The sequence below is a fragment of the Salmo trutta genome, unplaced genomic scaffold, assembly GCF_901001165.1.
Source record: "Salmo trutta unplaced genomic scaffold, fSalTru1.1, whole genome shotgun sequence".
Lineage (NCBI taxonomy): Eukaryota > Metazoa > Chordata > Actinopteri > Salmoniformes > Salmonidae > Salmo > Salmo trutta.
In genome coordinates, this window is record NW_021822890.1 from 66457 (window position 1) to 93198 (window position 26742).

The 26742-nt window shown below is 44.8% G+C and overlaps 1 protein-coding gene across 1 annotated transcript; it reads left to right on the forward strand.

Annotated features, from left to right (window-relative positions):
* Positions 1 to 314: 314 nt before the first annotated feature.
* On the forward strand, positions 315 to 26362 carry LOC115186270 (adhesion G protein-coupled receptor B2-like; the record flags this gene model as incomplete). The annotated part of the gene is made up of 4 exons (XM_029745941.1): positions 315 to 395; positions 3040 to 3225; positions 16235 to 16396; positions 26198 to 26362. Coding segments are annotated over 4 exons (594 nt in total), but the record flags the coding sequence as incomplete, so codon positions are not given.
* Between the last annotated feature and the right edge of the window lie 380 nt (positions 26363 to 26742).

The following is a 26742-nucleotide window of genomic DNA, read 5'->3' on the forward strand; positions in this document are numbered from 1 at the left end:
CTCCCTCTATCCAGACCTCTAATTATATCTCCTGTTCTCTCTCTCTATCCAGACCTCTAATTATATCTCCTGTTCTCTCTCTCTATCCAGACCTCTAATTATATCTCCTGTTCTCTCTCTATCCAGACCTCTAATTATATCTCCTGTTCTCTCTGTCTATCCAGACCTCTAATTACATCTCCTGTTCTCTCCCTCTATCCAGACCTCTAATTACATCTCCTGTTCTCTCTCTCTATCCAGACCTCTAATTATATCTCCTGTTCTCTCTCTATCCAGACCTCTAATTACATCTCCTGTTCTCTCCCTCTATCCAGACCCAGATGATGATGACCTGAAGGTGAAGACACAGAGACCCAGATCAGCAGACCAGCCAGGTGTGTTTCAGGCACAGACAGGTGAGTTGTGTTGTGTGTGATAGATGGCTAGGGTGAGATTGGGGCTGGACGTCTATACACACCACTGGATGAAAGTACAATTATGCAATGGAAAGGAAAGGAATATATGAATATATATATACAAGATGGTACAGGAATACATAAAAAAAGACCTGATAGCACACACACAGCCCGCTAGGCCCCCACCACTGTCATAGGGAATTCCGACTGGGGGGAATCCTTGGCACTGCCTCATCTCCTCTCATCCTCCTCACCACCCCCTCATCCCCAGGACTTCTGGGATGAGCTTAAGTCCTGACTCACCTCATGTAAATGACGATGTAATGCGATTAACGGACATGCAATTCATTTGATTTAACCGTTCACTGTTTGATGACACCCCCATCCAAGGACACACTTTTTACAGACAAGGTAATAAAGGAGAGAAAGAGAGAGAGAGAGTAGGAGAGAGACAGAGAGAGAGAGAGAGAGAGAGAGCAAGAGAGAGAGAGAGAGAGAGAGAGAGAGAGAGAGAAAAAGGTTGGATAAAAAGTCAAAACATGAACAATTGCCCCTGTGGTGAGGCCTTGTATAATTACTTCCTACTGGTGTCCTTCCTACTGGTGTCCTTCCTACTGATGTCCTTCCTACTGGTGTCCTTCCTACTGATGTCCTTCCTACTGATGTCCTTCCTACTGGTGTCCTTCCTACTGATGTCCTTCCTACTGATGTCCTTCCTACTGGTGTCCTTCCTACTGATGTCCTTCCTACTGATGTCCTTCCTACTGGTGTCCTTCCTACTGGTGTCCTTCCTACTGATGTCCTTCCTACTGATGTCCTTCCTACTGGTGTCCTTCCTACTGGTGTCCTTCCTACTGGTGTCCTTCCTACTGATGTGTTTCCTACTGGTGTCCTTCCTACTGATGTCCTTCCTACTGATGTCCTTCCTACTGATGTCCTTCCTACTGGTGTCCTTCCTACTGGTGTCCTTCCTACTGGTGTCCTTCCTACTGAAGTCCTTCCTACTGAAGTCCTTCCTACTGGTGTCCTTCCTACTGGTGTCCTTCCTACTGGTGTCCTTCCTACTGGTGTCCTTCCTACTCGTGTCTTTCCTATGTCCTTCCTACTGGTGTCCTTCCTACTGATGTCCTTCCTACTGGTGTCCTTCCTACTGGTGACCTTCCTACTGGTGTCCTTCCTACTGGTGACCTTCCTACTGAAGTCCTTCCTACTGAAGTCCTTCCTACTGGTGACCTTCCTACTGGTGTCCTTCCTACTGGTGTCCTTCCTACTGATGTCCTTCCTACTGATGTCCTTCCTACTGATGTCCTTCCTACTGAAGTTCTTCCTACTGGTGTCCTTCCTACTGAAGTCCTTCCTACTGGTGTCCTTCCTACTGGTGACCTTCCTACTGGTGTCCTTCCTACTGGTGACCTTCCTACTGAAGTCCTTCCTACTGAAGTCCTTCCTACTGGTGACCTTCCTACTGGTGTCCTTCCTACTGGTGTCCTTCCTACTGGTGTCCTTCCTACTGGTGTCCTTCCTACTGATGTCCTTCCTACTGGTGTCCTTCCTACTGAAGTCCTTCCTACTGGTGTCCTTCCTCGGGGAAAGGAATAGACGGAGGGATATAGGAGTGAGAGAGCGAGAGGAGAGCGACAGTGAGATAAAGGTTTGGGGTGAAAGAGGGATGAGGGAGAATGTGTTTGTGTAGGATCTTATAAAAGATAGACGAAGGAGAAGAAAGAGGGGCCAAGGGTCATGAATACATAAATATTTTCCATCTCACCCCTCAGACTCTCACCCCTCCCCTCTCGCCAGCTCTCTCGCCTCACCCCTCCCCTCCAGCCAGGTCACCCGTCAGCGAAGATTGTACCCATTTCCACTGCTGTCTCTTTCATTTAGCCTCTTATGTTTGACGTGCATCCCTTTCAAACCCCTCCCCCCCTTCCACACACACACACACACAAACACACACACACACACACACACACACACACACACACAAACACACACACACACACACACGGCAGAAAATCTAAACACTACAGCACTGCTTGTTTACTTGTGCGTTCATCATGCCTTCCCTTTGGTGCACATTCAGCCAGTGAGAGATGAATATTACCTCAGTATGCATAGTGATACACATTACCTGAAGGCTGATGATGTCTGCTACCCTACGGATAACACATATCACCTTAATGCTCAGAAATATTCCTTCATTGCTCATGAATATCACTGCATGTGCCCCAAAGCGTATCAAAAATAGTGCACTATATAGGGAATAGAGTGTAATTTGGAACACACACATGTTTATGCTCATGAATATTACCTAAATCCTCATGAATATTACCTAAAGGCTAATGAATAGCGGCCCAAGGCTTACATGCACTGCCGTATAAAGCTTCTGAATCTTACTGTGGGAAGTAATAGGGAACAGATAGACCAAATATACATTTAGAGCGTTTTGCTCCTGTATTCATACCTTTATTTCTATACCCCTCCCTTCTCAAGTCACATCATTAATGTAAGATTTATAGACGCGAAAGAAGTAAAGAAACTCCACAACAACTAACAATATAAATCTCTCTCTCTCTCTCTCTCTCTCTCTCTCTCTCTCTCTCTCTCTCTCTCTCTCTCTCTCTCTCTCTCTCTCTCTCTCCAGGCGACCCTGCGGCGGAGGAGTGGTCTCAGTGGAGTGTGTGCTCGTTAACGTGTGGTCAGGGTTGGCAGGTGCGGACACGCTCGTGTGTGTCCTCTCCCTACGGAACCCTGTGCAGCGGCGCCCTGAGAGAGACACGTATGTGTAACAATACAGCCACCTGCCCCGGTGACCCAGCACTGAGCTCAGGTAGGCATGAAAATGTACACCCATTATGTGCACAGACAGACACACACACTGTGAAAACCACCGGTACAGTACCTATCCACTGTGTGAGACTGCATGAGTATGGCCTTCTATAGTCCCCCCACTGTGGAACCTGGCCTTCTATAGTCCCCCCACTGTGGAGCCTGGCCTTCTATAGTCCCCCCACTGTGGAACCTGGCCTTCTATAGTCCCCCCACTGTGGAGCCTGGCCTTCTATAGTCCCCCCACTGTGGAACCTGGCTTTCTCTGGCTGCTCACTCATTATATATACTTTAATTTATGGGATGTGTGTGTGTGTGTCTATTTGTGTTTGTGTGTGTGTGTGTGTGTGTGTGTGTGTGTGTGTGTGTGTGTGTGTGTGTGTGTGTGTGTGTGTGTGTGTGTGTGTGTGTGTGTGTGTGATGTATCCCAGATAAAGATCACTTCTCTGAGTGTGATAAAACTATGAGGTGTATTGTGATGGTTATCATAACCATTAATTATTGTAAATCTGAGCCATTGATCTTCATTCCAAAAGCTGATCAACAGGTCCTGGTTTTGCTTTGAAGTGTGTCTGTGTGTGTGTGTGTGTGTGTGTGTGTGTGTGTGTGTGTGTGTGTGTGTGTGTGTGTGTGTGTGTGTTCGTGTGTGTGTGTGTGTGTGTGTGTGTGTGTGTGTGTGTGTGTGTGTTCGTGTGTGTTCGTGTGCGTGTTCGTGTGCGTGTGTGTGTGTGTTTACAGCATACACTCAATGTGTGAGTGCTCACTGTCTTCCTGAGGGAAAAGCAACAACAGTTTCCTTCCCTGTCGGTGCATATGCTAATCTTGTTATTATGCAAATGTGAGAATGTGATTTGTTTGGCTAAGTGGTTCATTTTCCATCCAGCGCCAATATCAATCCCCTAAAGTCCTCCTTTGATGAGAGATTGGTTGCTGTTTTGTACATGATTTAATTTTTTATTTAAAAAGATTCCAGCCTCTCAGACCTGTTTTTTTGGGGGATTAGGTGAATTGAGCGGGTAGGAGGGAGGGAGGGTAATTAAAGTGGATGGTGACCGTGGGGGAAGTTAGGGGCTCAGCATTTTGATTGACTGTTTCCTGCATGGGGGCATGTAGTGAAGGAGGGATGTAGTGAAGGAGGGATGTAGTGAAGGAGGGTTGTAGTGAAGGAGGGATGTAGTGAAGGAGGGATGTAGTGAAGGAGGGAATGGAGTGAAAAAGGGATGTAGTGAAGGAGGGCATGGAGTGAAGGAGGGTATGGAGTGAAAGAGGGATGTAGTGAAGGAGGGTATGGAGTGAAGGAGGGTATGGAGTGAAGGAGGGTATGGAGTGAAGGAGGGATGTAGTGAAGGAGGGAATGGAGTGAAGGAGGGATGTAGTGAAGGAGGGTATGGAGTGAAGGAGGGTATGGAGTGAAGGAGAGATGTAGTGAAGGAGGGAATGGAGTGAAGAAGGGATGTAGTGAAGGAGGGCATGGAGTGAAAGAGGGATGTAGTGAAGGAGGGATGTAGTGAAGGAGGGATGTAGTGAAGGAGGGTATGGAGGGAAGGAGGGATGTAGTGAAGGAGGGTATGGAGTGAAGGAGGGTATGGAGTGAAGGAGGGTATGGAGTGAAGGAGGGATGTAGTGAAGGAGGGAATGGAGGGAAGGAGGGATGTAGTGAAGGAGGGTATGGAGTGAAGGAGGGTATGGAGTGAAGGAGAGATGTAGTGAAGGAGGGATGTAGTGAAGGAGAGAATGGAGTGAAGGAGGGTATGGAGTGAAGGAGGGATGTAGTGAAGGAGGGATGGAGTGAAGGAGGGTATGGTGTGAAGGAGGGATGTAGTGAAGGAGGTATGGAGTGAAGGAGGGATGTAGTGAAGGAGGGTATGTAATGAAGGAGGGATGTAGTGAAGGAGGGAATGGAGTGAAGGAGGGATGTAGTGAAGGAGGGATGTAGTGAAGTAGGGTATGGAGTGAAGGAGGGATGTAGTGAAGGAGGGAATGGAGTGAAGGAGGGATGTAGTGAAGGAGGGAATGGAGTGCAGGAGGGTATGGAGTGAAGGAGGGATGTAGTGAAGGAGGGAATGGAGTGCAGGAGGGTATGGAGTGAAGGAGGGATGTAGTGAAGGAGGGTAAGGAGTGAAGGAGGCTATAGAGTGAAGGAGGGATGTAGTGAAGGAGGGAATGGAGTGAAGGAGGGATGTAGTGAAGGAGGGATGGAAGGATGGAGGTCTGCATGCTTCATATAGTTTATTAATCTCTTTACCTCTCTAATCACACAGTCTGTATGTACACACACCGACCGATACCAACAAATACACCAACCGGAAGCAACAGACACACACACCAACCTATTACCACTCAAAGTAGCCTAAGGCTGTGAGCACGGAGTATGCGTTCATGATTTGGAAAGTTTTTGTGTGCGTGTGTGTGTGTGTGTGTGCGTGTGTGTGTGTGTGTGTGTGTGTGGGGGGGGGGGCTATTACTGAGAAGTAGATCTAGACATTTTTTCTCCCTTTTTGTCATCTAAATTAAGGTGATATAGATAATCAATTTTGAATATCAGCATTAACACTTGGAAAAAATTGCCCAGGCAAAATATTGTGTTTGAAATTGCGCCAAAGTAACCGTTTTAGATTAGCAGAGAGAGAGAATTCCTCAGGCTCTCCGCTCCCTGTTCTCCTCACACCCAAACACACAGAGGCTCTCCGCTCCCTGCTCTCCTCACACCCAAACACACAGAGGCTCTCCGCTCCCTGCTCTCCTCACACACAAAGACACAGACACTTAGAGGCTCTCCGCTCCCTGCTCTCCTCACACCCAAACACACAGAGGCTCTCCACTCCCTGCTCTCCTCACACCCAAACACACAGAGGCTCTCCACTCCCTGCTCTCCTCACACCCAAACACACAGAGGCTCTCCACTCCCTGCTCTCCTCACACCCAAACACACGGAAACTTAGAGGCTCTCCACTCCCTGCTCCCCTCACACCCAAACACACGGAAACTTAGAGGCTCTCCACTCCCTGCTCCCCTCACACCCAAACACACAGACACTTAGACGCCCATAAGTCACACACAGAAAGACACATGTGCAAGTATGTTAGCACGAGCACATATTGACACACATTATCCAAAGACACACACACACACACACCAATGTTTCTGACTCGTTAGTGCTACATGATCTCTCCATATGTGATGTTAATGTAAGGAGGTGAATTATTAATATGTGTAGGTTAATGTAATTCACTAGCATGCAGTCAAACTGGATCACAAGTGAACACACACACACACACACAGACACACACACACACACACACACACACACACACACACACACACACACACACACACACATACACACACACACACACACAGTGTAGTAGTTGAATAATGTACTACTCTGTTCATATCATTCTCCATGCGTTGCCATGCATGTTTCCTGATTTAGCTCACACACACATACACATGCACGCACGTACAGCCAAGAATGCATTACTATATACGGTTGAAGTCGGAAGTTTACATACACCTTAGCCAAATACATTTAAACTCAGTTTTTCACAATTCCTGACATTTAATCCTAGTAAAAATTACCTGTTTTAGTTCAGTTAGGATCACCACTTTATTTTAAGAATGTGAAATGTCAGAATAATAGTCGAGAGAATGGTTTATTTCAGCTTTTATTTCTTTCATCACATTCCCAGTGGGTCAGAAGTTTACATACACTCAATTAGTATTTGGTAGCATTGCCTTTAAATTGTTTAACTTGGGTCAAACGTTTCGGGTAGCCTTCCACCAGCTTCCCACAATAAGTTGTGTGAATTTTGGCCCATTCTTCTTGACAGAGCTGGTGTAACTGAGTCAGGTTTGTAGGCCTCCTTGCTCGCACACGCTTTTTCAGTTCTGCCCACAATTTTTCAATGGAATGAGGTCAGGGCGTTGTGATGGCCACTCCAATACCTTGACTTTGTTGTCCTTAAGCCATTTTGCCACAACTTTGGAAGTATGCTTGGGGTCGTTGTCCATTTGGAAGACCCATTTGCGACCAAGCTTTAATTTCCTGACTGATGTCTTGAGATGTTGCTTCAATATATCCATGTACTTTTCCTGCCTCATGATGCCATCTATTTTGTGAAGTGCACCAGTCCGTCCTGCAGCAAAGCACCCCCACAACATGATGCTGCCACCCCGTGCTTAACGGTTGGGATGGTGTTCTTCGGCTTTCAAGCGTCCCCTTTCTTCCTCCAAACATAACGATGGTCATTATGACCAAACAGTTCTATATTTGTTTCATCAGACCAGAGGACATTTCTCCAAAAAGTACGGTCTTTGTCCCCATGTGCAGTTGCAAACCGTAGTCTGTTTTTTTATGGCGGTTTTGGAGCAGTGGCTTCTTCCTTGCTGAGCGGCCTTTCAGGTTATGTCGATATAGGACTCGTTTTACTGTGGATATAGATAATTTTGTACCTGTTTCCTCCAGCATCTTCACAAGGTCCTTTGCTGTTGTTCTGGGATTGATTTGCATTTTTCACACCAAAGTACATTCATCTCTAGGAGACAGAACGCGTCTCCTTCCTGAGCGTTATGACGGCTGCGTGATCCCATGGTGTTTGTACTTGAGTACTATTGTTTGTACAGATGAATGTGGTACCTTCAGTCATTTGGAAATTTCTCCCAAGGATGAACCAGACTTGTGGCTTTCTACAATTTTTTGTAGGTCTTGGCTGATTTCTTTTGATTTTCCCATGATGTCAAGCAAAGAGGCACTGAGTTTGAAGGTAGGCCTTGAAATACATCCACAGGTACACCTCCAATTGACTCAAATTATGTCAATGAGCCTATCAGAAGCTTCTAAAGCCATGACATAATGTTCTGGAATTTTCCAAGCTGTTTAAAGGCACAGTCAACTTTGTCAACTTCTAACCCACTGGAATTGTGATACAGTGAATTATAAGTGAAACTAACTGTCTGTAAACAATTGTTGGAAAATGACTTGTGTCATGCACAAAGTAGATGTCCTAACCGACTTGCCAAAACTATTGTTTGTTAACAAGAAATTTGTGGAGTGATTGAAAAATGAGTTTTAATGAATCCAACCTAAGTGTATGTAAACTTCCGACTTCAAATGTAGCTTATGAAACCCTATCAAAATGAAACCTAGAAGAAAAATATAATCTAGGTTGACAAGACTCTCTTCTACCAATGGATATATCCTTTTTTGAAGGAATAGAGGGATCGACAGTATACAATATTGCCAGTGCTGTCAGTTTACAAGTTCTTGAGGTAGATAAGCGATCGATCGTGAGAGAAAGTGAACCTGTGTCTGTGTTTGTTTGTGTTACTGTAAGAAGGGCCGTCTGCCATCTCGAGATGTCCAAATTGATCGTTATCATGGTGGTGAGCATAGGTCTGTGCATTGTCTGTGTGTGTGTGTGTGTGTGTGTGTGTGTGTGTGTGTGTGTGTGTGTGTGTGTGTGTGTGTGTGTGTGTGTCGTGTTCTTTTGCCAACATGTTTCTTCATAGAGCTACTGGGCTTTCTGCATTGTTTAGTTTTTTTCTCTTATATGACCCTTGGCCTTGCTTTTTCTTGTTGCCGTGGTTACGTGCTCTCTGGGTACATTTACATATGCATAAGCTCTGGTTTTATGTGTCAGAGAAATACACCAGGCTATTTGTGTGTGTGTGTGTGTGTGTGTGTGTGTGTGTGTGTGTGTGTGTGTGTGTGTGTGTGTGTGTGTGTGCGTGCGTGCGTGTGTGTGTGCGTGTCTCTGGATAGTATTTCACTTCCTTGGTTTGCGCAGTGATCAATGATGTTCCGGGCTAGTGGGGTAAATTCTCTATTTGACCAATAGGTGCTGCTACAGTGTAATAACCCTCACTTTACCCCAGTATTTTTACCCTGTCATGCAGTGGTGGTAGAGGGCCGTTTTGTGATGTTAACTCCTATGGAGGTCCCCATACTCTCGTCCTGGAAACTGTCTGCGTGTGTTTCCCTGCGTGCGCGTTGTGTGTGTGTGTGGTAGTGGTTTTGAGCACCTACGCACCTACTCTACCATGACATCTAACCTCTATGGATGTTTGGTTGCCTACACAGTCTGACAGAACTTGAATGCTTTCTTTTGTCTGTTCAGTTTATAATATCTGTCTGTGTGCCAATCCCACTCTCTCTCTTCTCTCATTTCTAGATCTCTTACCTTTATCTCCTCTATAATATCTTCTTACAGAATCACACGCTGCTTTATTGGCATGGAATACATCCTTTCTAACACTCTCTCTGTCCTACTCGCTCCAAAGCCTGTTCATAGCTTTAGCTCTAGTAATTGATTGGATTTTCCACTGCTCTCTCTTCAAGATGTTCCTAGTGCATATGAGCGAGCCCGATTCCTTTTAGATGAATAAACCAAGTATAGAGTCCTCAGATCATCACTTTAGTCTGAGAAGTTTGCTGAAGTTTGTGCAGCTCAATATTTCTTCATCCTATCTCGGGATGGAGTTAGTTGATTATATAAAAAAGCAGTGATCATATAAACTCTGTATCTATGTGACATTGGCTGTCTTAGAGGATGATTACAACCAACTGTTTGGCTGGTTTCCATGGCTAAACACACTATGCTGATATCAGTGGAATGGCTGGATTGGAGAACGTGGATGCCATTCCATTCACCCCATTCCGGCCATTATTATGAGCCGTCCTCCCCTCAGCAGCTTCCACTGGCTGATATTCATGTTGTCAAAAAGGTATTTCTCTCCCTTCTCTCTATCCTCATCTCTCTCCCTCCCTCCTCATCTCTCTCTCTCTCTCTCTCTCTCCCTCTATTATTATCCTGTCTAATGTATCTCTTTTTCTTTTTCTAATTGTTGATTACATCAATAATCATCCTATTCATCTCACATTCCTCATCTCCTTACTCTCATCACCCTTCCCTACCCCTCCTCTCTCTCTCTCACTCTCTTGTTCATTCTCTCTATCTCTCTCTCCCTCTCTCTCTATCTATCTCTTTCTCCCTCTCTCCATCTCTCTCCCCCCTCTGTATCTCCTCTGAGCTTTGCTCTCTACAGCTGAGTTAGTTAATTATTCATCAGCATGTTTTATTCACACTCCAGCGTCCTTCCACCCTCAGCACGTACAGGGCCAGCTCCCTCTCTCTATCATTTTTTCATTCTCTCCATCTCTTTCAACATCTCTCGCTCCAGCTTTGCTCAGCAAAGAGCCAGCTATCCAGATACATATATCTCCCTCTTGTTCTCTCTCTCTCTTACTCCTCCTCTTTCTCCTTCTCTCTGTATCTCACTATCTCTCTGTTTCTCTCTCCCTTTCCCTCTACTACTCTCTTTCTTTTTATGTCTTTCAACATCCCTCCCTCCAGTCTTGCACTCATTTTCTGTGTCGATTCCATCTGTCTTTTAACAAAGTTTTCTCCCTACGCACTCCTCCAAAATCTCTGACTCATTCGACTGCAAATATCTTGATCCATCCCCCTTTCTCCATCTCTTTATTTTCATTCCACTCTTTCATTCATATTATCTTTTCCTTCGCTTCTGCATTTGTGTCCTCAAATGTCATATTCCTGCAATGCAGTCCATTCATACTCTCTAATCCATGTCTTTGTTCCCCTGCTTCTCCCTCTCCCTCTCTATCTATCCTTCCATTAAAATCATCAAATGAAATCGTATTTTTCACATGCTTTGTAAACAACAGGTGTAGACTAACAGTGAAATGTCCTTCCCAACAATGCTGAGAGAAAAATAATAACACAAGGAATAAATAAATACAAAATAATGAACAATAACTTGGCTATATAGACGGGGTACCAGTACCGAGTTGATGTGCAGGGGTATGAGGTAATTGAGGTATATATGTATGTAGGTAGGGGTAAAGTGACTATACAACAGGATAGATAATAGACAGTAACAGCAGTATAGTGTAGGTAGGGGTAAAGTGACTAGACAACAGGATAGATAATAGACAGTAACAGCAGTATAGTGTAGGTAGGGGTAAAGTGACTAGACAACAGGATAGATAATAGACAGTAACAGCAGTATAGTGTAGGTAGGGGTAAAGGATAGATAATAGACAGTAACAGCAGTATACTGTAGGTAGGGGTAAAGTGACTAGACAACAGGATAGATAATAGACAGTAACAGCAGTATACTGTAGGTAGGGGTAAAGGATAGATAATAGACAGTAACAGCAGTATACTGTAGGTAGGGGTAAAGGATAGATAATAGACAGTAACAGCAGTATACTGTAGGTAAGGGTAAAGGATAGATAATAGACAGTAACAGCAGTATACTGTAGGTAGGGGTAAAGGATAGATAATAGACAGTAACAGCAGTATACTGTAGGTAGGGGTAAAGTGACTAGACAACAGGATAGATAATAGACAGTAACAGCAGTATACTGTAGGTAGGGGTAAAGGATAGATAATAGATAGTAACAGCAGTACATTGTAGGTAGGGGTAAAGGATAGATAATAGACAGTAACAGCAGTATAGTGTAGGTAGGGGTAAAGGATAGATAATAGACAGTAACAGCAGTATACTGTAGGTAGGGGTAAAGTGACTAGACAACAGGATAGATAATAGACAATAACAGCAGTATACTGTAGGTAGGGGTAAAGGATAGATAGTAGACAGTAACAGCAGTATACAGTAGGTAGGGGTAAAGTGACTAGACAACAGTATAGATAATAGACAGTAACAGGCGCATATGTTATGAGTCAAAGGAGTTAGTGCAAAAAGGGTCAATACAGATAGTTAAATAGTTAACCAATAGCTACCCAGACTAACTCTTTAACAGCCTTATGGTATGGGGGTAGGAACTGTTCAGGGTCCTGTTGGTTCCAGACTTGGTGCATCAGTACCGCTTGCTGTAAGATAGCTGAGGGAACAGTCTATGACCTGGGTCGCCGGAATCTTTGACAATTTTTAGTGCCTTCCTCTGACACCGCCTGGTATAGAGGTCCTGGATGGCAGGGAGCTCAGCCCCAGTACTTGGCCAAATGCATTGCCCTCTGTAGCACCTTGAGGTTGGATGCCAAGTGGTTGCCATACCAAACAGTGATGCAGCCAGTCAAGGTGCTTTTAAAGGTGCAGCTGTATAACTTTTTGAGGATCTGAGGATTCATGCCAAATCTTTTCAGCCTTCTGATGGGGAAAAGGTGTTTGGTCGTGCGTTCTTCACGACTGTGTTGGTATGTGTGGACCAGAATAATTCCTTAGTGATGTGGACACAGAGGAACTTGAAGCTCTCGACCCGCTCCACTACAGCCCCATCGATGTGGATGGGGGCGTGCTCGGCCCTCCGTTTCCTATAGTCCACGATCAGCTCTTTTGTCTTGCTGACATGGAGGGAGAGGTTGTACACCTGGCATCACACTTCCAGGCCACTGACATCCTCCCTGTAGGCTGTCATTGGTGATCAGGCCATCTACCACCGTGTCATCAGCAAACTTAATGATGGTGATGGAGTCGTGCTCGTCCACCCAGTCGTGGGTGAAAACTCGTGGCGGCTGGTAATCTGTGAGAGTTTGCCCTGCCACATCCGACGAGCATCAGAGCCAGCTTAGTAGGATTTGATTTTACTCCTGTATTGACGTTTTGAATGTTTGATGGCTCGTCAGAGGTTGTAGTGAGATTTCTTGTAAGCTTCCGGATTAGTGTCCCGCTCCTTGAAAGTGGCAGCTCTAGCCTTTAGCTCAGTGTGGATGTTGCCTGTAATCCATGGCTTCTGGATGGGATGTGTACGTACGGTCAGGGGGACGTGTATTTGTGTATTTGTGTGTATAAGGTAGTTGTTGTGAATTTGTTAGATTACTTGTTAGATATTACTGCATAGTCGGAACTAGAAGCACAAGCATTTCGCTACACTCGCATTAACATCTGCTAACCATGTGTATGTGACCAATCAATTTGATTTGATTTTAAGTTTTCGATGTACTTATTAATGAAGCTGTGACTGGTGTGGTAAACTCCTCAATCTTATTGGATGTATCCCGGTCTGTGTTAGCAAAATAGTTCCTGTAGCATAGCATCCACTTCATCGGACCACTTCCGCATTGACCACGTCACTTGTACTTCCTGTTTGAGTTTTTACTTGTAAGCAAGAATCAGGAGCATAGCGTTATGGTCAGATTTGCCAAATGGAAGCCGAGGGAGAGCTTTCTATGCGTCTCTGTGTGTGGAGTTAAGGTGATCTAGATGTTTTTTTTGCCTCTATTTGCACAGGTGACGTGCTGGTAAAAAGTAGATGAGACGCTGCTTTAAAATCCCCGGCCACTAGGAGCGCCGCCTCTGGATGTGCATTTTCTTGTTGGCTTATGGCCCTATACAGCTCATTGAGTGCTGTCTTAGTGCCAGCATGGGTTTGCGGTGGTGAATAGGGATTCCGCACCAGCTGTTGTTAACAAAGAGACACTCATCTCCCCCTGAACTTTACCTGAAGCTGCCGTTCGGTCTTAAAACCTCTTAAGACGCTTTTTTCGCCTAAAATGACATACTCAAATCTAACTGCCTGTAGCTCAGGACCTGAAGCAAGGATATGCATATTATTGATACCATTTGAAAGGAAACACTTTGAAGTTTGTGGAAATGTGAAATTAATGTAGGAGAATATAACACATTAGATCTGGTAAAAGATAATACAAATAAAAAAAAAACATTTTTGAAGTGCAAGAGAAAGGCCACAATGTATTATTCCAGTTTAGGCGCAATTTAGATTCTGGCCACCAAATGGCAGCAGTGTATGTGCAAAGTTTTAGACTGATCCAATGAATTCTGCCCACATGTGCCTAATTGGTTTATTGATACATTTTCAAGTTCATAACTGTGCACTTTCCTCAAACAATAGCATAGTATTCTTTCACTGTAATAGCTTAGTTAGATTAACAAGGATATAAGCTTTCTGCCCATATCAGATATTTCTATGTCCTGGGAAATGTTCTTGTTACTTACAACCTCATGCTAGTCACATTAGCACACGTCAGCTCAACAGTCCCGTGGAAGGGGGGGGGGGGGTCACGGATCCTGTAGAGGTTAACGATGTGTAGAAAAACCAGCTAGATTTATATTATCCATGTCCTTGTGCAGCCACGACTCCAAGTAACATAGAATATTATATTTCTTCAGGTCCTGTTGATAGGAGAGTCTGGAACGGAGCTCGTCCAGTTTGTTCGCCAATAGAACAAAGGGTAGAGGCGGTTTATTTACTCACCAGCGTAGTCTTGTCATGGAGCCTGCCTCTCTCCGGGGATTAGGGCCTGGTCCGGGAGGAGCAGTACATCCACAGCTGACGACTCGTTAAAGTAGAAATCTTCATCCAAATGAAGGTTAGTGATCGCTGTTCTGATGTAGTGATCGCTGTTCTGATGTAGTGATCGCTGTTCTGATGTAGTGATCGCTGTTCTGATGTAGTGATCGCTGTTCTGATGTAGTGATCGCTGTTCTGATGTAGTGATCGCTGTTCTGATGTAGTGATCGCTGTTCTGATGTAGTGATCGCTGTTCTGATGTCCAGAAGCTGTTTTCGGTCAATCCTCGCGCTCATTCTCTCCCTGTAATTATTTCTCCCTCCGTTCTTAACAACTGGACTGCTTACAGTGATCTGTATGTGTGTGCTTCTGTGCACACACAATATGTCTGTTGGTCTATTGCCTGTGGGCATGTGGTGTCATATGTGTGCCAACACATGCATGTCTGTTTATTTCTCTTACTGGTTGGCTGTGTATTGCGGTAGGTATGCTGCTGTGCTGTGTTCCTCCACATTGTGCTGTTCTGGTTCCTCAGCACTTCACCCCCAGCATGCAATATCTCACCACTGTCACACCACTGACTTCCACTTCCATGAATAGTTGAATAGAGAACTCAATTGCCACAAAGCCCATTTTAGACGATTTCAAAGATGAGCCCTCTTTACAACTCTATGATCCCACTTCACAAAGAACTTTGCTCCTAGATACTGATCTCAGGTCAGTTGTATTATGCATCCTATTGGCAAAGGATTTGGAACGGTAACCTGATCCTAGATCTGTGTCCATTAAGCAGCTTCTACAAGAGAACAAGAGAGCTTCCTCTCAAAAACCAGGGCACCGTTTTCACAACACTGATGTAGGATCAGTTTAACCTCTTATTCATTGTGCTGTAGAAGATAATACTGATCCTAGATCAGTATTCCTATTTTGAAAGGCTTTATGAATACTGGCCCAGGCTCTTATTTCATATCTATTAAGATGTTTATTTAGAGATATATAGTAGAAGGCATCACACCATTTTAATGAACAAGTTGATACATTTTTATCATACTGCTGATCAGAGTCTGATAGTGCTGTGCCCTCAGTATTACATTTTAATGAGCAAGAAGTATTGAGTAATCAATATGAAATGTATTTTATGATCATGTCATACTTACTGTGCATAAATCCATGAAATCAGATGTCTTTTTTATGTTCATTTCCTAACCTGACTTTCTAATATGCCATTAATTCTCTAACAACAGGGTTTCCTTCAAGAGGGTGCAAAATACTGAACGTTGCCGATAAAAGTACTGTACCATGGATAGAGCTGACACGATTCCTCACACTCTGTATGATTGGCTTGTCTGTTCTACATATTATATTTCTATCTGAATGCACTTCAATGTTGTGCCCTACTGAACGCATCCCAGTCTATCCAAACAGCTGGAGGTGGAGGCGGAGCTTCTGGTTTTGGAGTAGCTTGGGGTGTGTTCTTTCCTGGTTTGTACTATATGGAGAGGTGGCGAGGGCGAGGTGTGCTATTTGTTGGTTATTTTGAGAGGTGTGCTAGTGTTCATTTACTCACTTTCTTTCTCATCCTCTAACCCCCTTTGCTGACAGGAGTTATGATCCCGCCTCCAGGCTCACACTCTCCAACCCTATTGGTTGTGTCAGGAAGTCACTCCTCTTCGTTCATTGTCTAGTCTCGTTGTCTATGACAGCTTGACCCGCCTCCTATCTCTCATTCGCTCATCCCAATTGGCTGTGTGTGCCTGTCTGACTCTGGGTGTTGCAGTGCATGGGCTGTGGGAGGAGTGGTCGTCATGGAGCCTGTGTTCTGTCACGTGTGGGCGGGGCTCCAGGACCCGAACCAGAAACTGTGAGAGCGGAGGAGGGGCCAAGCTCTGTGGAGGGCCTGAGAAACAGACAAAACTCTGCAACATAGCAGTTTGTCCCGGTTAGTACCATCTCATGTACATATACACCTCTATCTGTCTCTTTGTCTGTCTATCTCTCTGTCTATCCATCAGTCTGTCCCTCTGTTTCTCCTTTTGTGGAAGCCTGAGATCTAGACCAAACTCTGCAACATAATATTTATTGTCTTATACAGTACCATCTCATGTACAGAGCATTCGGAAAGTATTCAAACCTCTTGACTTTTTCCACATTTTGTTACGTTACAGCCTTATTCTAAAATTGATTTAAGGAAAATGTTTCCTCATCAATCTATACACAATACCCCATAATGACAAAGTAAAAACAGGTTTTTAGAATTTTGAACAGAAATACCCGATTTACATAAGTTTTCAAGCCCTTTGCTATGAGACTCCAAATTGAGCTCAGGTGTATTCTGTTTCCATTTATCATCCTTGAGATGTTTTTACAACTTGATTGGAGTCCACCTGTGGTAAATTGAATTGATTGGATTTGGAAAGTCACACACCTGTCTATATAATGTCCCACAGTTGACAGTGCATGTCTGAGCAAAAACCAAGCCATAAAGTCGAATGAATTTTCCGTAAAGTTCCGAGACAGGATTGTGTCGAGCCACAGATCTGGGGAAGGATACAAAAACATTTATGCAGCATTATAGGTCCCCAGGAACACAGTGGCCTCCATCATTCTTAAATGTAAGAAGTTTGGAACCATCAAGACTCTTCCTAGAGCTGGCCGCCCGGACAAATTGAGCAATCGGAGGAGAAGGGCCTTGGTCAGGGAGGTGACCAAGATCCGGATGGTCACTCTAACATAGCCTCAGAGTTCCTCTGTGGAGATGGGAGAACCTTCCAGAAGGACAACCATCTATGCAGCACTCCACCAATCAGGGTTTTATGGTAGAGTGGCCAGACGGAAGCCACTCCTCAGTAAAAGGCACACGACAGCCCGTTTGGAGTTTGCCAAAAGGCACCAACAGAGTCTCAGACCATGAAAAACAAGATTCTCTGGTCTGATGAAACCAAGATTGATCACTTTGGCCTGAATGCCAAGCGTCACGTCTGGAGGAAAGCTGGCACCATCCCTACGGGGAAGCATGGTGGTGGCAGCATAATGCTGTGGGGATGTTTTTCAGCGGCAGAGACTGGGAGACTAGTCAGGATCGAGGGAAAGATGAACAGAGCAAAGTACAGAGAGATCCTTGATTAAAAACCTGCTCCAGAATGCTCAGGTCCTCAGCCTGGGGCGAAGGTTCATCTTCCTATACGACAATGACCCTAAGCACACAGCCAAGACAACGCAGTGTCCTTGAGTGGCCCAGCCAGAGCCCGAACCCAATCGAACAGAGAGACCAGAAAATAGCTGTGCAGCTACGCTCCCCATCCAACCTGACAGAGCTTGAGAGGATCTGCAGAGAAGAATGGGAGAAACTCCCCAAATACAGGTGTTCCAAGTTTGTAACATCATGCCCAAGAAGACTTGAGGCTGTAATTGCTGCCAAAGGTGCTTCAACAAAGTACTGAGTAAAGGGTCTGAATACTTATGTATAGGTAATATTTCAGTTATCATATATTTTTTAAATTTGATAAAATAATGAAACATGTATTTTGCTTTGTCATTATGGGGTATTGTGTGTAGATTGATGTGGCGAAAAACTATTTAATCCATTTTAGATTAAGGCTGTAACGTAACAAAATGTGGAATTAGAAAAGGGTCTGAAAACTTTTTGAATGCACTGTACACGCTATATACACCTCTGTCCTTCTCTCTCTTCCTCTCTCTTCCTCTCTCTCTTCCTCTCTCTTCCTCTCTCTCTTCTTCTCTCTCTCTCTCTCTCTCGCTCTCACTCGCTTTCTCTTCCTCTCTCTTCCTCTCTCTCTCTTCCTCTCTCTTTCTCTCTCTCTTCCTCTCTCTGTCTTGCTCTCCCTCTCTCTCAATACAATTATCTCTCTCTCTCTGTCATCCCATATATCTATATCACTACTGTCATAGCACTCAAGTCTACATCTGTCCTCTCCTGTCCAGTCTTGTTCACTATGATCAGGCTAAAATCTCCATTCTTCTTCCGCTAGTCTGCATCCATCTCTCCTCTTAGGTCCCATAATAGAAACCTCAGTTTCAAACCTCTGCTTAGGTTCGGAATTTCTTTCATTTTTTTCTTCTTTTTTTTCTTTAGTTCCCTCTCTTTTGGGTTACCACAGTGTTTGAGTGCTGTGGTCCAGCCCCTATCTCTTTGAGATTACCAATTACCCTGTCAAGAGGACGGATACATCATTGTCTCTTTGAGATTACCTATTACCTTGTCAAGAGGAGTGATGAATCATTCTCTTTGAGATTACCTGTTACATTGTCAAGAGGAGTGATACATCATTGTTTCTTTGAAATTACCTGTTATCTTGTCAAGAGGAGTGATACATAATTGTCTCTTTGAGATTACCTATTACGTTATCAAGAGGATAATAAATCATTGTCTCTTTGAGATGACCTATTACCTTATCAAGAGGATAATAAATCATTGTCTCTTTGAGATGACCTATTACCTTATCAAGAGGATAATAAATCATTGTCTCTTTGAGATGACCTGTTACCTTGTTTGGCTCCAGTCTTCTGCCTGACTACAGTCTACTGTGTTATTGTCTGGCTACACTCTTCTGTCTGGCTCCAGTCTACTGTGTTATTGTCTGGCTCCAGTCTATTGTCTGACTACAGTCTACTGTGTTATGGTCTGGCTCCAGTCTATTGTCTGGCTACAGTCTCTGTGTCATTGTATGGCTACAGTCTACTGTCTGGCTACAGTCTCTGTGTTATTGTCTGGCTCCAGTCTACTGTCTGGCTACAGTCTCTGTTATTGTCTAGCTCCAGTCTAATGTCTGGCTACAGTCTCTGTGTTATTGTCTCGCTACAGTCCACTGTGTTATTGTCTGGCTACACTCTCTGTGATATTGTCTGGCTCCAGTCTAATGTCTGGCTACAGTCTCTGTTATTGTCTGGCTTCAGTCTACTGTCTGGCTCCAGTCTACTGTCTGGCTACAGTCTACTGTCTGGCTACAGTCTCTGTGTTATGGTTTGGCTACAGTCTACTGTCTGGCTACAGTCTCTGTGTTATTGTCTGGCTACAGTCCACTGTGTTATTGTCTGGCTCCAGTCTACTGTCTGGCTACAGTCTCTGTGTTATTGTCTGGCTCCAGTCTACTGTCTGGCTACAGTCTCTGTTATTGTCTGGCTCCAGTCTAATGTCTGGCTACAGTCTCTCTGTTATTGTCTGGCTCCAGTCTACTGTCTGGCTCCAGTTTACTGTTTGGCCACATTCTCTGTGTTATTGTCAAGCTACAGTCTACTGTCTGGCTGAGATTACTGTCTGGCTGTCTACTGTGTTATTGTCTGGCTCTAGTCTAATGTCTGGTTACAGTCTCTGTGTTATTGTCAAGCTACAGTCTAATGTCTGGCTACAGTCTCTGTTAATATATGGCTACAGTCTACTGTCTGGCTACAGTCTCTGTGTTATTGTCTGGTTACAGTCTACTGTCTGGCAACAGTCTCTGTTAATATCTGGCTACAGTCTACTGTCTGGCTACAGTCTGCTGTCTGGCTACAGTCTGCTGTCTGGCTACAGTCTGTGTTATTGTCTGGCTACAGTCTCTGTGTTATCGTCTGGTTACAGTCTCTGTGTTATTGTCTGGCTACAGTCTCTGTGTTATCGTAAGCTACAGTCTACTGTATGGCTACAGTCTCTGTGTTATCATCTGGTTACAGTCTCTGTGTTATTGTCTGGCTACAGTCTACTGCCTGGCTACCGTCTCTGTGTTATCGTAAGCTACAGTCTACTGTATGGCTACAGTCTCTGTGTTATCGTCTGGCTGGAGTCTACTGTCTGGTTACAGTATCTGTTATTTTTAGGCTGGCTACAGTTTGTCTGTGTGTTATTGTCAGGCAACAGTATGTGTCTTATTGTCAGGCGACGTCCGGCCTGTGTGTAATTGTCATGTACAGTCTGTGTTATTGTCAGGCTACAGTCTGTCTGTGTTATTGTCAGGGTGCAGTCTGTCTGTGTTATTGTCAGGGTGCAGTCTGTCTGTGTTATTGTTAGGGTGCAGTCTGTCTGTGTTATTGTCAGGGTACAGTCTGTCTGTGTTATTGTCAGGGTACAGTCTGTCTGTGTTAATAATAAATCAGTGGATAAGCCCATTTAGTGTCTTATCATCCCAGCTACGGACACAAATCATCTCCCTAATGAAGGGAATGTTTAAACACAGTTAAACAGGCAGACTGACAGACAGACAGACAGACAGGCAGGCAGGCAGACAGGCAGACGGGCGGGCAGGCAGATGGGCAGACAGACGGGCAGGCAGGCAGACAGGCAGACCGGCAGGCAGACGGGCAGACAGACGGGCAGACAGGCAGACAGGCAGACAGGCAGGCAGACAGGCAGACAGACAGACAGACAGACAGACAGACAGACAGACAGACAGACAGACAGACAGGCAGGCAGGCAGGCAGGCAGGCGGCCAGGCAGACGGGCAGACAGGCAGACAGACGGGCAGGCAGACGGGCAGGCAGACGGGCAGACAGACGGGCAGACAGACGGGCAGACAGGCAGACAGACAGGCAGGCAGGCAGACCGGCAGGCAGACGGGCAGGCAGACGGGCAGACAGACGGGCAGACAGACAGGCAGGCAGACAGACAGGCAGACAGGCAGACTGGCAGGCAGACGGGCAGGCAGACGGGCAGGCAGACGGGCAGACAGACGGGCAGGCAGGCAGGCAGGCAGACGGGCAGGCAGGCAGGCAGACAGGCAGACGGGCAGGCAGGCAGGCAGACGGGCAGGCAGACGGGCAGGCAGACGGGCAGGCAGACAGGGAAGAGGGGGACAGGAGGAAGACAAGTCTTAATCTACTGTAGTATGCCTGCTGGGCTGTTTAAACATGCTGTTGGAAAGAGGGAGAGATACATAAGGAGAGAGAGGGAGAGAGAGAAAGAGATAGCGAGAGCCAGACTATGAGAGAGAGGGGGGAAGAAAAACGAGAGAGAGGAAGAGAAATGAGAAAGAGAGAGAGACAGAGTGTGTGTGTGTGCTGAAGTTTATATCTTTACATGTGTGCACTGATATTTGTATGTGTGTGTTTGTGTGCGTGCCGGGCTAAAACCAGGAAAAGGAATTAGTGTCATTGTCCTTAGTGTAACAGTCTAGCCTATGTTGCTGCCTTACATGCATCTATTTTTCTGTCTGTCTGTCTCTCTCTCTCACACACTGGCGTACAATGAGTTCAGCTGTGTATCATGCCTCAGTTGTCTTTTCTAGGCGTCTAGCCTCAATCCCAGCTGCTCGCTCTCTGTCTCTCTCTTTCTCTCTCTCTCTTTCTCTCTCTCTCTCGCTCTCTCGCTATCTTTCTCTCGCTCTCTCTCTCTTTCTCTCTCTTTCTTTCTCTCTCTTTGTCTCTCTCTCTCTCTCTCTCTCTCTCTCAGTTCAAGGGCTTTATTGGCATGGGAAACTCCCCTCTTTCTCTTCTGTTGGTTGGTGAGTTTGAGTAATGATGATGGTTCCACCTGGCCCATGTTGATGGCTGCTCATTCAAAAAACACTTGTCTCTCACAACTGAATTGACCCTACGCACACACACACACACACACACACACACACACACACACACACACACACACACACACACACACACACACACACACACACACACCGCAGTAGGCGTTCATCATATTTACTTAATGTGACAGAGCTTTTTAGCTAAAGTCACTGATGTCTGCACAAGATGAGTTTAGCCTTAACACACACACCTGAACACTTAGCCAGTCCACGAAACATTGCCTTCTCTGAACGTACCCTTCTTAACCAACCGTTCAGACTGTGGAATAGTGCTTTGTTTAAATTACTGTGCAGTGACATGCTCTTGAACGTACAGTTGATGAAGTGTCATATGCATTACATGTTCTTGTACAACAATTGTTGCTGGAGCTACAGTCGGGGGTTCTCTTCTCTCTGGTCTTACAAAGTCCCTACCTTATATTCATGAAGCTCCAAATAAACTCAGCAAAAAAAGAAATGTCCTCTCGCTGTCAACTGCATTTATTTTCAGTAAACTTAATATGTGTAAATATTTGTATTACCATAACAAGGTTCAACAACTGAGACATAAACTGAACAAGTTCCACAGACATGTGACTAACAGAAATGGAATAATGTGTCCCTGAACAAAGGGGGGGGGGGTCAAAATCAAAGTAACAGTCAGTATCTGGTGTGGCTATCAGCTGCATTAAGTACTGCAGTGCATCTCCTCCTCATGGACTGCACCAGATTTGCCAGTTCTTGCTGTGAGATATTACCCCACTCTTCCACCAATGCACCTTCAAGTTCCCAGACATTTCTAGGGGGAATGGCCCTAGCCCTCACCCTCCGATCCAACAGGTCTCAGACGTGCTCAATGGGATTGAGATCCGGGCTCTTCTCTGGCCATGGCAGAACACTGACATTCCTGTCTTGCAGGAAATCACGCACAGAACGAGCAGTATGGCTGGTGGCATTGTCATGCTGGAGGGTCATGTCAGGATGAGCCTTCAGGAAGGGTACCACATGAGGGAGGAGGATGTCTTCCCTGTAACACCTCGTTAAGATTGCCTGCAATGACAACAAGCTCAGTCCAATAATGCTGTGCCACACTGCCCCAGACCATGACGGACCCTCCACCTCCAAATCGATCCCGCTCCAGAGTACAGGCCTCGGTGTAACGCTCATTCATTCAACGATAAACGCGAATCTGACCATCACCCCTGGTGAGACAAAACCGCGACTCATCAGTGAAGAGCACTTTTTGCCAGTCCTGTTTGGTCCAGCGACGGTGGGTTTGTGCCCATAGGCGACGTTGTTGCCGGTGATGTCTGGTGAGGACCTGCCTTACAACAGGCCTACAAGCCCTCAGTCCAGCCTTTCTCAGCCTATTGCGGACAGTCTGAGCACTGATGGAGGGATTTTGCGTTCCTGGTGTAACTCGGGCAGTTTTTGTTGCCATCCTGTACCTGTCCCACAGGTGTGATGTTCGGATGTACCAATCCTGTGCAGGTGTTGATATACGTTGTCTGCCACTGCGAGGACGATCAGCTGTCTGTCCTGTCTCCCTGTAGTGCTGTCTTAGGCGTCTCACAGTACGGAAATTGCAATTTCTTGCTCAGGTCACATTTGCAGTCTCATGCCTCCTTGCAGCATGCCTAAGGCACGTTTGCACAGATGAGCAGGGACCCTGGGTGTCTTTCTTTTGGTGGTATTAAGAGTTAGTAGAAAGGCCTCTTTAGTGTCCTAAGTTTTCATAACTGTGACCTTAATTGTCTACCGTCTGTAAGCTGTTTGTGTCTTAACGACCGTTCCACAGGTGCGTATTCCTTAATTATTTATGGTTCATTGAACAAGCATGGGAAACAGGGTTTAAACCCTTTACAATGAAGATCTGTGAAGTTATTTGGATTTTTACGAATTATCTTTGAAAGACAGGGTCCTGAAAAAGGGATGTTTATTTTTTTGTTGAGTTTAGGCTTTTTCAACCAAATCAAGTCAAAAAAAATTTTTGGTCACATGTGCCGAATACCAAAAGTGCAGTAGACCTTGCGGTGAAATGCTTACTTACAAGCCCCTAATCAACAATGAGGTTTTAAGAAAAATAAGAGTTAAGAAAATAAGTAGTAAAAAATAAAAGAGCAACAATAAAATAACAATAACGAGGTTATATACAGGTGGTACCGGTACCGAGTCAATGTGCGGGGTACAGGTTAGTCGAGGTAATATGTACATGTACTGTAGGTAGGGGTAATGTTACTAACCCGATTTACCAATGTTCTACCTCATTCAACCCCTATTTTTCAATGTTCTACCTCATTTAAACCCTGTTTACCAATGGTTTACCTCATTTAAACCCTGTTTACCAATGTTCTACCTCATTCAACCCCTATTTAACAGGAGTTTTGACAGCCATCACAGACGCACACACACACAGATATCTTGGGATATGTAATTTACCCAGAAGGCCACATTGTCTTTTCATATATTTTAAAAGTGTATTGTCTTTACAGTGCTAATAACTGGATACTCAGGACTGTGGTGTTCTACCTCATTCAACCCCCATTTGTCAATGTTCTACCTCATTTAAACCCTATTTACCAATGTTTTACCTCATTTAAACCCTGTTTACTAATGTTCTACCTCATTTAAACCCTATTTACCAATGTTTTACCTCATTTAAACCCTGTTTACTAATGTTCTACCTCATTCAACCCCTATTTAACAATGTTTTACCTCATTCAACCCCTATTTACAAATTGTTGACCTCATTCAACACTTATTTACCAATGTTTTAACTCATTCAGCTCCTATTTACCAATGTTCGCAACAACACAATGATATCAATCAGATGTCCTGGCACTGGCTTCCCCGAGTGTCATCTGTCATGTAGGGAACTGCTAAACTGACAGGCTTTGTATCAAAATATGCAATATCAATAAACATGGGAAAGAGAGAGCGAGAGAATCGTCCCAGGGACTGTAATAGATTAATAATGAATGAATAATACATTAAATCATAAAACACTTGTCTAAATGCATCAACATCCATCTGAATGACAAGGACGGGATGTAAACAAAGAGGAGTTTTGACAGCCATCACAGACACGCACACACACACACACACAGCTATCTTGGGATATGTAATTTACCCAGAAGGCCACATTGTCTTTTCATATATTTTAAAAGTGTCTTGTCTTTACAGTGCTAATAACTGGATACTCAGGACTGTGGTGTTTTCCCTGGTGCTGTGAAGTGTTATATTAACAACAGCATCTCTCTATGTCTGAGTGTCTGAGTTCACTGAAGTCTTAACGTTATGTAAAGAAACATATGGAAATCACTGGAGGGGAAAAAACTGCAGGACTTTGATGGTTATGTCAAATGTGTCTAGCCTGTATGTATTTCTACCTTTGTGTGTGTATATGTGTATATATGTTGTTTTTGTGTATTTTATACATTCATTTAAAAAGTAAACATTGCCAGCTACCCGCGATGGAATTTGTCCCTCGATTAGTCCTCAAAGGGGACAGTGGGGGCTTTCATTAGCAGTGTGTTGATGTTATCAGGCTTTGGTGCCATTGCTCAGTATCCCGTATTCATCTGCTGCCTTCTAACCGGCTCAACTTTGATTTGATTAAAAGGCTGTCCTCCTTTTTGATTTAGCCTCCACCAAAACTCCAGATGGAATAGGTTGAAAAACTCTTCAAATCTAACTACATTGTGGGGGGAAATCAAACTCCACAGAAAAAACGAACTCAAGACCTTGATAGAAGTACATAGCCATGCTGAATTACTTTTGAAAAGTGGGCACTTTTGCACTTTCATGTCTGGCATTTGATTCCATAATGAAGATGGTAGGAAATCAGTAGTTGTTTGGATTTGTTGTTAGTCTGTTGCAGCACAAGCTAGGTCTGACATATACAACAGTCATACTGCTGTCTCCAACCCGATTGTCTTTTCTCTATCTATCTATCTATCTATCTATCTATCTATCTATCTATCTATCTATCTATCTATCTATCTATCAATCTGTCTCTCTTTCTGTCTCTCTTGTTTTCTGTCTCTGTATTTCAACCCCCCTCCTTTCAATGCTTCTTTAATTTAACATATCTCTCCCTTCCTCTCTCTCTCTCTCTCTCTCTCCTTCCCTCTTCCCTCTCACTCTCCCCCTCTCTCACTCTCTTTCTATCTTTCTCTCGCTTTCTCTCACTCTCTCGCTCTCTATCTCTCTCCCCCTCTCTCGCTGTCTCTGTCTCTCTCCTCTAGTGGAAGGCCAGTGGTTGGACTGGGCTCCGTGGTCTAGGTGCAGTGAAACCTGTTCCACAGGGAGCCAGCAGAGACAGAGGAGGTGTAGTGCATCGGTGCACGGCTGGGCAGAGTGTAAAGGACCACACCAGGAGACCAGGGAGTGTACCAACCCATCTTGTGGTGGTAAGACAAAAATATATACACACATAGAGAACAGACAGACAGACACACAATATATATGTGTGTGTGTGTGTGTGTGTGTGTGTATATCTGCATGTTATGACTTCATGTGCATTAAACCATCTCCCATCATATCTCCACCCTTCCCCTTCCCTCCCTCTCTCTCCCTCTCTCTCTTTCCCTCCCTCTCTCTCTCTCTCCCTCTCCCTCTCTCTCTCCCTACCTCCCTCCCGCTCTCTCTCTCTCTCTCTCTCTCTCTCCTCCCTCCCTCCCTCCCTCTCCCTCCCTCCCGCTCTCTCCCTCTCTCTCTCTCCCCTCTCTCCCTCTCTTTCTCATTCCCTCCCTCTCTCCCTCCCTCCCTCCCTCCCTCTCTCTCTCCTCCC